Raw genomic sequence first — 13,336 nt, 5'->3', positions numbered from 1 at the left:
CCGTGGTGAATCCGGGTGAGAACTTCTTCTTGTTTTTCTCTCTTTTCTGCTTTTTTTTTGTTTGTATACTTGTAAGAGCTTTTGGAATTATTTCCCTTGCTTGGAAAGGCGGCTTCTGCTTTTTTTGGGAAGAAAGGCATTTTATAAACACTGAAAGACTATATTTTACTTTTATTTGCACACTAAAAAAGAAAAAGGTTTTCTCTCTTCTTTCTTTTTAAGAACTCTATTATATATATATATATATATATATATATATATATATATATATATATATATATATATATATATATATATATATATATATATATATATTACTTTAAAGGATAGAAAAAAGGAATTGATTTTTGGAAAAGACTTTCTTAATTCACTGAGGGTATCTAGTGGCAAAAATTTAATACTGCAACTTTGCTTATTTTTCTACTGAATTACAAAACACTAAAGATAAGCTGTGCACCTGTGAAGCTGTGGGGGTGGATGTTTCTGCATTAAACAAAGCCTCTACAAAAAAGAAAAAGAGATTTTCTTTTAAGCATTAGTATTAAAATGGAGAAACCTCTGATACAACTGAACTGTGCACTTATATTGGAAAAGATTTATGAGGCCACTGCAGAAATTTGTGCTACATTCAAAAACTGTAGTTTAGAATTAACATCCAGAGACTCTACTACACTTGTTCAAACTGATGTCCAGGTTACAACTGACTATGGCATAAATCAAAATGTACCAGAAGAGGAATCTACAGAGATAGAAGTGGAATTTATTTCATCTGACAATCCTTTCTTCAGCAACTTAGAGAACCAGAAGAAGCAAAGACTAAGACCTCAAAATACAGAGCAGCTACATCACAAGGAGAAAAAGAGATTTACTGCAGAGGAAGGGATTTATATTTTCTCAAAGATTACTACAAGCAACAAGAACGGATCTATTGGTTGAAAGGGGAAAAAGACGTTTACTGCAGAGAAAGGAACTTATATTTTCTCAAAGATTACTACAAGCAACAAGAATGGATTTATTGATTGAAAGGGAAGCGCTTTTGTGGAAGCCTGTGTGGCATAGAAAGAAACCCAGAATTAGACTGAAAAAGAAATTTAAAAATGTTTAATGGAGTAAAAGGCAATGCTGATTTTATGGATTGTTTTAAGGATAATGATCTAGAGCTAGAAGTAAGAAAAATCCAATTATATACATGCGTGTTTAAATTAGTAAGTACTTAAATTGATTAGGTGATTTTTATGTATAATATGATCTGATAAGGTATGATAATTAATTGGATGGAATTTGAAGTTTGTGTAATGAATTGAAAGGAATTAAGGTTTAATATTATTATTATTTTCTTTTTTTTTCTCTTCTCTTAATTAAGTCAGTTATAACTATATACATATGTGTTTAAATTAGTTAGATCCTTTCTTTGTTATATGGAAATTTGTTTGGATTTTAAAAGAACCTTAGCTCTATGGATTATATTAAGGATAAAAAATATATAATCATATATATATATGTGTGTGTGAGTGTGTGTGTGTGTGTGTGTGTGTTTTCTGAGGTTTTCGCGGGTATTTGTATGTAGGTCTTTGGTTGTTCGGGTTTTCTCCCGCGTAAAATTGGAAGTGTCTTGGCGACGTTTCGACGAAGTCCCATTCGTCATCTTCAGGCTGGTGTTTTCAGCTTCGTGCTTTGAGCAGCAATATATATATGTGTATATGTATATGTATATGTATGTATGTATGTTCTGGAATTGAAAAAAATGTTCAGTCATGAGAATGTAATTTTGACGTGCTTAAATTGATTAGGTGATTTTTGTCTATAATAATATGATCTGATAAGGTATGATAACTAATTGGATGGAATCTGAAGCTTGTGTAATGAATTGAAAGGAATTAAGGTTTAACATTTTTTTAACTAAGTTAGTTATCACTGGAAGAAGAAATGAATGAGATTGGTGATAAGAAGAGGGCTGAGAGAGATTAAGAACTTCAATATACTTGGTAGAGATACTTGAAGTGATAATTTGTTGATGTAAAACAATATTGATTATGGTAATTTTAAATTGATAAAGCTTTAAAACAGGTGTAGTAGTAACAGAAATTTAAGCTAGAAATGGAATATATTAAATCTGTTATGTTATTTGTGAGAAATAGAGAGATGATAGTGAATGTATTAAGTTGAGCTGTTTATGTATGTTTTTTTACCTTGAAATGTTTGTTTACCCAAACACCACGGTGTGTCTTAAGTACTTTTTGTTAAAATTAAAAAACCAATAAAATATATTTTTTAAAAAATCAAGGGTCAAATGAGGATATGGCAGTTTTTACAAAAATGACTACAACTGTGTAAAACTACTTTAAGGAGTGGTGTATAGAAAACAAAAAACAAAAATTAAATTGTAAAACTAGAATATTTTGATCAGTGTTTGGCTTTTGCAAATTTTCTTTCATTTTGCTTTCTTACATGATTAGGACAAAGGTATGCATGGGATTCTCTTTCATATCATCTCTTATTGTAACATTCCTAGTATTTTGTCAATCTCTATTCTATGTAATAAGTTGAAATAAAGCCTACAGATAGCTAGTAAATGAGATCCAGGTTCACACGTATCATTTCACTCAAATCTCTCCCCAAGTGCCCTAGATCCATATGATTGCCAATTGTAATTTCTCTGCCAACTTCCCCAGAAAGTCAATTGGGGAGCCAGCAGAAGGTTGGAAGCCTTTCTCAGCCTTTCAAAAAAAAAAACCTGTGCTAGCAATTTTTCCCCTCTGAGAAGAGGAGAAAGCACTAATGAACAAATAAATGTTAGTTTTCGAAAAGCAGAAAAGCTGGTATTTGCTTGCTGGTCATTCCCCTCTCCTCCAGAGGGGCAGAATCACCTCCATTCACTAGCTCTTTTTTAGCTTTTTTTTTTTTTTTAGTGCAGACGGCTTTTCAGAATACTAGAAATAGGTTTTCTGAGCTAGCGAACAGCAGCAACTCCACCCCTCTGGAGGGCAGGGGAAAGTGCTAGTGAGTAAATGCCAGCTTCTGAAGTAACATTCGCTCACTAGCACTTTCCCTTCCCTCTGGAGGGCAGAATTGAAGCGTTTGCTAGCATCCTGAAAAGGCTTCTGAACTTTCCAGAACACTAACAAGTGCCATTGTTATCCCAAGTGTAGTAGGGAGAGGACCTGGGCCTCTCGAGTACAGTGGGAGGCCTATGCCCTCTCCCTGGCACTTTGCTTAACCTGCTTAATAACTGCAACTGGGATTGCAGTCACTGAATGAAAGTCACATGGTTTCTCACTTAATAACTGCTATACTCAACAACCATGATTTGGGACCCAATTCCAGTTGTAAGTCGAGGATTACCTATATCAATATTTTTAACTAATTGATGGTGTTAAGTCATTTTCATCAATGAGGTTCGCAATCATTGAAAAGAAAATGAATAAATGCCCACTCTAAAGCCCCTAATATTTTTTTTTTAAAAAAACCATAGATAAGTCCCAAGAAAAGGACTCCTTTGTCACTTTCTCTGGTTTCTGCTAGTCTCCTGGAATTATTTTTTCTGAATTAAGTGAAGTATTAGAAAATCACCAAGCGTAGATTGCGCACATTGACATGACAGCTTGGAACATTGCTGAGAATTGGTTAAATAAACATTTTTAAAACAAATTAACAAGAAATTTTGGAGGACCCCAGAACTTAAGGGAGAATTTTTACAAAATGTTTTATAGATGGCACCTTAATCCACAAAAAATGTCTCGTATGTATCCTGACCTACAGCCTAAATGTTGGAGATGTGGTTGTTTGGATGCTACTTATTATCATATTTGGTGGTCGTGTAAAAATATAAAAGCCTTTTGGATTAAGATATGGTGGAATATTCAAAGAATTTTTAGAAGGAGGGTAAAATTTACCCCACAGTTGTTTTTGTTAGGTATTGTCACTGATTGTGATGCTAAGGAGGTTATATTGATGTTAAATTTAATTACAGCTGCAAGGTTGTTAGTAGGGCAATACTGGAAGAAGGAATCTTTGCCTACCTTGCAAGAGTGGTTTTTTAAAATTTCTTATTTGGCGGAAATGGCAAAGATTTCGGCTTTCTTAAAGGATCAATCGCAAGAGAAGTTCTTTGCGGTATGGGAAAAATGGATAGATTTTATACAACATAAATTGGATATAAAAAAATATTACTTAGTTTTTCAATAACTTATATATAAATCTTAATATTTTATATTGTATTTTTTTCTTTTTTTCTTTATATTTCTTATTTTTATCTTATTCTTATTCTTTTAATATCTCTTTTCTTCTTTCTTTTCTTTTTTATTCTTTTTCTCTTTAAGTACTTTTTTTAATACTTATTCTTTTTTTTCTTTTTCTCTACATATATATTATTGTTAATTATTTTATAAGTTGTTTATGTAATGAATTTATATATACTTATGATTTATACTTTTTTAATCTTTTTTTTAAGATTCTTAGAAATTCTAACTAAGCCTATATTCAGCTCTGGGAAGGTTGGGGGGATGGAGAGGGAGGGTTGGGGTGGGTTGGGTAGGGTTGCTTTTTGTTTTTTTTTCTTCTTCTTTATTTGTAAAAATTTTAAAAATTTTCAATAAAAAAAAAAGTAAGAAATTTTGGAGGACCAATTTTCAAATACCACCATGAACAAAGCACTTGAATGGCTTTCTATCCTCACTTTCCTTATTGAATTGTTGAGAATCAACTAGGGAGAGGAATTTCCTACATTGCTTCAAGGTTCATGAAGAAAAAAAATGATCCCAAAATAGTGTAGAATTCCAAAAGTTTTGAATAAAATTGTTTTTTTGTTATCTTTTGATTCAGGAATTACGAAGAACCAGAAGCTTCATCCACAAAAAATCCAGTTTAAACTCTTCCTTTCTCTCAAATCTGGCTGTTTACCAGTCTTGAGATAGACTGTTGAATAGATGGTAGTTGGATTGATATATTAGGTCTATGCTACTTTAAGATTTTCAAAGGAAATCTATTTTTCTAGCACAGGAAATATATATGTATGTCTGGTGAAATTACAGCTTCCTTGGGAGAGAAAAGGGGATTCATAGCAAGGCTACATGGTACTAATCAGAAGAAAAAACTTAACTACTGTCTTAACACATTCATTAACAAGTTCAGATCTGCAAGCTGTTATCTACAAATGATCAGCTGTTTGAAGTTTCACAAAATATCACTCAGTTCCGGCCTCTCATTTAGGAAAATTACCCAGCTAATCTAATTGCTATTAATTACTTCTGAATGTGTAAGAAATATTATACAAAGGGACTTGCAACAAATTTGGCCACAATTTTTCCACTAGAATTAATAGCCCCTATTTTGACCCATGCAGCAGGGCAAAACTGATGAAAATTTACCTACATGTAAACCAAAATGACCAGTTGGCAGAATTTAAATATTCTCAATTTCATTGGGAATTGATTTAATTCCAAATTCAAGTCAAGCTGCTTCTTTTTAGTCACTCATACTTGCTAATTAAAGCCCAAAGAAAACACAATATAGTTGATTAAAGACAATTCGTTCCAGCCCTCATTAGCACATGAAGTAACAAGGACCAGTGCACAATTATACTATGTTCATTGTTTCTGGAAGTCACTGAGCCTTGAAAACAGGCTTAAAGTTGGAAGTTCTTAAACCCAAGGAAAAGCATTCAGGCAACTTAAGCAGCTGCAGCCTAGCTAGAAAACAGAGAGAAAACAAAAGTGGGCAGTTTATGGTTCAGATTAGCTTTGGATTCACTGAAACAAAATGAGGGATCACACAAAAAATGCATTGGAAGCAGATTTGAAAGCAGTCCTCAAGTGAACACTATTTCCCCAACATTAGAGTTTTTCTGATAAGTATAAAATAACGCTCTTGTTATGTGTGCATGGGAAGGCATGACTAAGAACCATAATGAAGTTAACAGTTCATTTTTAAAATATGAATTCGTGCAGGCTATCTCAATAGCACCCTTGTCTCTCTCTTAATTTTAAAAATTAAGACAAAATCAGTGCTATATGCCAGATCTGTAGTTTCTACAAGAGATTCACAAATAAAATATTTTACTAATTATCAGGTGTTACTATCTAATACTGAATTTGTATCTGTCATATAGAGTAACTATGTTATATAAGATGAGGCTGTTCTTCCTAATGTCAGCTGGAAGGATCTCTTCCTAGTTATCCATAGGTATCATCTGATAGTGATGTTATCCATCCAAGTCGTGTCTGACTCTTGGTGATTCTAAGGGCCAGGCTTCTCCACATCTTCCCATCTTGCATTGCTTGAGTTTTTCTTTGCTCTGGCTGGTGTCAGCTTTGATGTTTTGTTTTTTTTTTCCATTTGACAGCCTGGTTTCCTTTTACCAGTAACTCTTCCCAGTATAATTGCTTTCTCCAATGAATTCCCCTGCATGACATGGCCAAAATAAGTGAGAAGCAGTTTTGTGATTTTTCCTTCTAGTGACATGTCTGGTGTTATGCATTCCAGTACTTGCTTGCTGGTCACCTTTGCTGCCCAAGGAATACACAGAAGTCTTCTCCAGCATCACAGCTCAAGCCAGTGAATTTTCTTCCTGTCTTGCTTTCACAACCATAGATAGCTATGGAGAACACAGTAGAGAAGACTAACCTATATTTGGTTGCCAAGCTGATGTCCTTGCTTTTCCATATTCGGCTCATGTTCATCATTGCTGTGTGACCCATCTGGTAATACAGAATTATTTTCTAAGATAATATTACCTGATGAACTGTGATAAGAAAATATACATATTCCACCTGTGCCTTCCTCAAGGACTATTATGACTCCCTTCAAATTAATATTTTACATTTGAAAAAGGCTGAAATACAAAAAGTATTCTGATTTTATGACACTAAAAACTTTAATGATACCTTTAGGCTTTTAAAAAATGTTACATTTGCCATCCATCTCTACCTATGACAGAAGCCTTTTTATGAAGTTTGGTAAAAAGAAATTGAGCTGTTTTTGTTTTTGGTTTAATAATCATTCAGAAAAAAATCGTAATATGCTTCCATGTTGAAGAGACTCACGGACTATTCTTTAGACAGTTTTCTAACAATCTCAATAACCAAAAATATTAATTAATTTATTAATCCAAAGCTTCTGGGCTCTGCATTATAGCCAAATACTCTTTCTGCTCTGTCCTTCCTAACTATAAAAGCAATGTCATTTCTTCCTTTTGATGCTTTCTTTTCATAATAAACAATGGGATCTTCTGATTGAAAAGGTCCAATCAGAGTTCATCTCAATTCACTGATGCCCAACCTGTCAATTGTAGTTGTTTAATTTCATCTTTTCCTGTGTTGAGCTTTCCCATGTTCAGGCTTCTTATGTCCCATGATCCTACAAATTCTATCTTTAATTCTATCTTTGCAGGATTTTATTTTCCTATACAGCAATATGACCAAATATATTTTTCAAAGACCTTAATCTAACCATTTCATAAATACTATATACTATATCATCAATCATTTTGTAGTTTCTATGTGGTTTTGTTTGTAAAAATATGTGAGTGATTTACCATTGCCTTCCCTTGCTCAGTATGCATGAATGCCTCGCCTTTGTTATTAGATAGATCATCTGTCTCTGACATCATCCTATATTGCTGCTAGCTAGTATAGGTGTTGTTTCTTTTAGCTGGCTTACCTTCACTTCTTGAGTGATCCTGTTGGAAAATATACTCTTGGCATACAGCCCAAAATTCTTCATTCACTGAATCAATGGCTCCCTCCAATTCCATAATTTATTAAATCAGTTTTATGCTATATCACATTTACACTGCTTTTTTTGTAAAAAAAAAAAAAAAAAGTACCGGAACTCACACACATCATACAACCCGCCTTGCCTACCCTACAAGGTTCCATCCCAAAAAGGTGCCAGAACTCCGTTCTAGGCATTCTATGAGGAAAAAAAGCTCTGCATTTACAGGCTATTTTGAAAAATTCAAGTCATTACTGAAAAATTTGATTTTTTACAACTACAAGTCATCACATTTTTCTTTTTATTGAGAATGTCTTCCTTATATTGCATTTAATAAAGCTCTTAACTGCAATTTGACAAAACGGGGAAAATGCATAGATGGCTATAGAATATGGAATGTTAATTTCTGGCCCTATAGTTTTCACTATAAAGCACATTAAGTATCTGAATATATTTCACTATATTAAAAATAAGTTCTAATTTTATAAGCTATATTTTTTCTTGAAAGTTACTACTCATCCTCAAAATATAACTGATTCATCACACTTGCCATCTTTTATCTTTATCTTTTTGTGTTTTATTGATTTTATTCTAATTTATTTGTTTACTAAGAGCTATCTAGTCACTGAGAGTAGAGCAGCATACAAGATTATTATTATTATTATCATCACGATCATCATCATCATCATCGTTATTGTTGCTATATAGAACAAAGTGAAATCAGAGCTGCCACTTCTTTAGCTGATGTTGGCCTTCAGAGCTTTCCAAAGAACTTGGGATGTTGTAACGTATGAGGAAAATATACTGTATGTGCAGATCCGAGCAGCCTGGCCTTTTGCAACTGACAAAATTTTTTTCTCAATGTGCAGATTTTCTAAGTGCCATTCAAGATTTTTTGGTATGGCACCCAGTGTGCTAATAACTACTGGGACTTCCAATGCTGATTTATGCCATAATCTTTCAACTTCAATGTTCAGATCTTGATACTTTGTGATCTTCTTTGTCTTCAAGTCTACTATCCCGATATAGCCACACCTTCTTCTTTTCAACCACAGTTAAATCTGATGATATAGACAGTGGTGGCGAACCTATGGCACACGTGCCAGAGGCAGCACTCAGAGCCCTCTCTCTGGGCATGTGCACCATGCCCTGGAGATGGCAACCGTCCCTCTTCAACCAGCCGCCCATGGCCAGATGCATCCCAGTACCCATGTGCTCACTGGCCTGTGTGTGCAGGGGCTGATGGTGTCAGGCAGCAGCCGCCCTGGCCTCACCTTGCCCTGTGACATTGGCAGCCCCGCCCTGCCTTGCCTTGCCTCGCCTTGCCTCGCCTCACCCAACAGGACAAGCCTCCTGCCCACTGCCCTACCTGCCAGAGACCACCTGGATCTCCCCCAACCCTGCCCAGCTCCCACAGGCGTCCCTCCCACGAGCACCATCGAGGTGAGCACACCCAACTTGGCTATACCCACCCAATCTGCCAGGACCACCACAGCCATGCCCACCCAGTGGGCCATGCCCATCTGGCACCCGGTGATAAATAAGAGTGTTTGGATTGCAGTTTGGGCACTCGGTCTCTAAAAGGTTCGCCATCACTGATATAAGACTTGATCAGACTGTATTTGCAAATTCCACAGTATTTTAATCTGCTCATTTTGGCAAGTTTTTCAACTATTATTTTCACCATTTTGCATTACTGCTACATGACATTTTCAGAGATGTTCCAGTCAATCATTCTGGCAACTGTATTATGATGTTGTTTAAAAGTTTGTGCAATCTTCTTTCCTGAGCTGAGTAAATGGTCTACTGTTTGTATATCTATACTTTGAATCATTTGATGATTTTTCAATTCGGGCCTTGATTACATAACTTCAAATGGCTTCTTCTTGCACAGGCAAGATCAAGCCTTCAGTAAAATGTATCTAACCATCTCCTTTGTCACTAAAAATAATCTATCCATTATCTCTTATGGTCCAGTTTGGAAGTATTAAAAGGGTGAAATAAAAAATTAAAAGAAGGAATGTTCAAAACTCAAATCAAAACATGCAAAACAGAACTCTGAGTGTTCCAACTATTCCAAACATACTGTGATTGGGTTATTATCATGAAGTGTGTGATTGGCTCGCCTTTTTTAATATTCCAGTTCATGGCACACCATCACAGAATAGTCACTTCTGGCAACTGGTTTAGACTGGATGAGAAGATGTGGAAATGGAATGCTGAAAAGGAAGCAACAATTAAGTATACGGTCAGACAGAACACTACTTGCAACTGCAAACTTGCCTAGTAACTTCTGCTTTTAAAAATTACTTTCCACAAGGAAAGTCCACATGGGTGGTACTGTTCATCATTTTACACAACCTACCAGATGTCAGCTGTCTTTAAAAAAAGCTACACAGAGTAAGACTGGGTTAATACTTGAATGCGAGAATGCCAGGAAATTTCAGGGCTGAAGCCTAGACTGGGAAGTTCAAATAACATCTCAGAAAGCAATGATAAACCACTTCTGCATTGTTGTCTCCAAAACTATATGGATCTCAAACTCAACTCAAAGACATTTAATCTTTAATGAAAAGGGTTAAGGTATACTACAGTATTTTGTGCACCAGTGTTTATTAATTTGCTAAAGCCATGTAAATGCAAACAATACAGTATTGTTTTGAACTAGTTTGATGAACTCTGCTATGTTTGTGTTCATGTTCTGAATCCCCTCATGCCTTTTGTGGGGGAGTGAGGGGAAGTATCTCTATGCAAGAAAGGCTGAAGGTACTGAAAAACTCTTAACCTTGAAAAGATAAAACAGAGGAAGATTCGATAGTTTTCTTCAAATGCCTAAAGAAAGTTAATGTAAGGTCCAAATTGTTCTCTGTATTCCTAAGAGCTGGATAAAAACCAATGAATTTAATCTAACTTAATGTTAGAAAAAAATAATAAGAGCAGTGTGATGGTAGAACTAATTATCCACAGAAAAAGTGAAGTACACTGGGCTTGTTCATGCAAAAACTAGACAGTTATCTGTCAAGGATCAGTGATTTGGATTTTTGCCCTGAATATGAGAAACTAACTGGTCCCTTACATCTCTTTGATTCATTCTTATCCTGTATTGGCAAGGATTTGGAAGCTGTGAGATACCCAACACTAAAAAATAAAGATCCATAAAGACATTGGCATTCCATGTCTCTTGATTTATGCATGTTATAAATAAAAATGTATGTCCAAATCAGAAATATACTTGTTAAATAGTATTTACTATAGTATTAGAATGTAATGTTTTAAGAATATTCTTATTTAAAAAAATACTACAATGAATTGAACCACAGAATTTTTAATCAGAGAGAACTATTTCTTTTAGTATTTTTATGCAGAAAAACATGCAGTGTAGAAAAATCAATTGCAGTTTACATCACTGATTTAAACAGACAATAAGCTGACAGTTTCATGACTTCCAGTCATTTGCAGCTGGCATTATTGCATTAACAGGAAACAAGAGAAAAAAGCATGAAACTCCATGGGACAGAATTAGAAATAAAAGCAGATATAGGACAGTATTTGGAAAATGGAGTATACAGGCCAATCTATATACAATTAAAACTCTCATGTCTTTAATTATTAACTAGGTGAAATGGTGCATCATAAGGCAACAGTTTTTGAACCAAGCTGTCTCAAAGTGCTAATTTACAGAATGTGTATAAAATATGGAATCCATAACTCTCATGGAATTGAAATTTTGCAAATTTTATAAAATATTTTATTAAATAAAATTTATCATAAAACAGCTTATGATATAATAAAAATGCCATAAACCATTTTCTGTGGCCAACTACTCATGTTTGACTGTTGTACAGTTCAACATGGGCTGTTTTCAAGGTAGACATATCTCTGAATATCTCCCTGAATTTTTAAGAACTTTTCCAGCAATATTAGTAGCTCTGTTGATTTTGAAGACATTGAGGAATCTGGTAAGGAAATATCTTTGAAATAATGAAATGGGTCGTAGGTTGTCTAATCTTCGTCTAAAGTAGTATTTTTTTGCTTTAGCAAGAACTGTTCATCCCATCAATAATTGGTTACAGACCATGACTATCTAAAAAGAAATTGTCATCCTAGCAGTTCAATACACAATAAAGCCTATTCCATTAGTACAAAGATAGTATTTTATTTATCTGATCTTCAACAACTGCAGCATTAGTTAAACAAATGTTATATCTAACTGCAAACCCAACCCAAATAAACACCTATCATTACTGGAATATTTCAACCATATTACAATCATTCCTTGAATTGAAAGAGTATGATGGATACTCTTTTTTTGTTAGTACCCTAATCCTCAACTTACAACTGTAATGGAGGCTGCCTATTATGGTGTATGTTATAACAGCCATTAAGTGAAATAGGCCTTACCCTGCCGTGACTGAATAGTTGGCCTGGGAGCCCACCAAGGCTTGCGGAACCCAGAGAGGCAGAGGGAGGCCTTGGGAAGCACTTCGGTGGCCAGATAGATGCAGGCTGAGGCTTGAGAGGAGCCAGAGGGATGAGTGGGGGTAATAAGTGGGGGGGGGGGAAACGCTGCAGCATCCCTGCAATCAGTCATAAGGGTGAATAATGGCGGAGGCACTACAGTGACTGTAACTTTGAAACCAGGTCATAAGTACCTTTTGGAGGTATCTGTCATAACTTATGACTGGTCGTAATTCAAAGACTGCCTGTATAAAGTTTGAGGAAAAACGTAAGTAGCCAATGGCCTGCCTAGCATATTCCACATCCAGATCAAATTATTTTAACATCCTCCTTCATCACTGCTGCACTGCACATCTTTGGACCTACTGACCCTCCAGATACAATAGTTACACGTACATCATATGGCCTTTGTATTATACATGTTGGAGAGGGGGCGTTGGTCTTACTTGAACGCCTTTTCTCAGCATGACGATGGAGAATCCACCAATGGATTTTCCTTGTCTTCTGCCCGTAGACTAAGTAAGCCAATTTTGCTCCGCCTCTCCTCTTGAGACCTCCCCTTCCCAGTCTTGACTGAGGCGAAAGCTTTTGGCTACGTTTCCTTGTGTTGGCCCAATCGTCTCCCCTCACAGGACCTGGCTGGTCTCAAGGGTGGGAGTGGATTCTCCATCGTCATGCTGAGAAAAGGCATTCAGGTAAGACCAACGCCCCTTCTCCAGCATGATGAGTGGAGAATCCACCAATGGGAAAAACCAAAGCTTCACTGTCCCTGTGGGTGGGGAACAGTCTGGGCCTGTGTCCCAATCTCTGATACTATGCATTGGAGCACCCTCCTGCCAAAGGAGGCCTCTGCAGATGTGAACCTATCTAACTTGTAGTGTCTTATAAAGGGGGAAGGTGACGCCCATGTCGCCGCCCTACATATTTCTTCAATCAGTGTCTGAGTCACTCACGTTGCTGAGGTGGCAGCGCTGCGCGTGGAGTGTGCAGTGATTTGTCTGGGAACCGCTAAAGACTGCCCCCTGTATGCCTCTGCTATGCACCTTCTAATCCATCTTCCGATTGTGGATGCAGTGACCCTTCGACCTCTTGTGTGAGAGTGGAAGGAGACGAACAGGGCTTCCAATTTGTGGGAGGGTGCCGTTCGCTTGATGTATTGTTTTAAAGC

The 13,336-nt window shown here is 35.9% G+C and overlaps 1 protein-coding gene across 2 annotated transcripts in view; it reads right to left on the bottom strand.

Annotated features, from left to right (window-relative positions):
* Window positions 1-13,336, bottom strand: part of GNAI2 (G protein subunit alpha i2) — a 127,988-nt gene that overhangs the window by 55,231 nt on the left and 59,421 nt on the right. Inside the window, exon 1 of one of the 2 annotated variants that reach the window (XM_039333708.1) lies at window positions 9,837-9,859. The exons of the other annotated variant lie outside the window; for it this stretch is intronic. Coding sequence (XP_039189642.1) covers window positions 9,837-9,858 — 22 coding nt within the window. The 5' untranslated portion in view covers window position 9,859. Of the gene's footprint in view, window positions 1-9,836; window positions 9,860-13,336 lie in introns of those variants that run through there. 2 annotated transcript variants of the gene reach the window in all.

The sequence above is a fragment of the Crotalus tigris genome, unplaced genomic scaffold, assembly GCF_016545835.1.
Source record: "Crotalus tigris isolate CLP2741 ecotype Arizona unplaced genomic scaffold, ASM1654583v1 scf7180000017625.6296891, whole genome shotgun sequence".
Classification (NCBI taxonomy): domain Eukaryota; kingdom Metazoa; phylum Chordata; class Lepidosauria; order Squamata; family Viperidae; genus Crotalus; species Crotalus tigris.
Note: the sequence above shows the minus strand (reverse complement) of the source record. Positions and strands in the feature narration are given on the sequence as shown.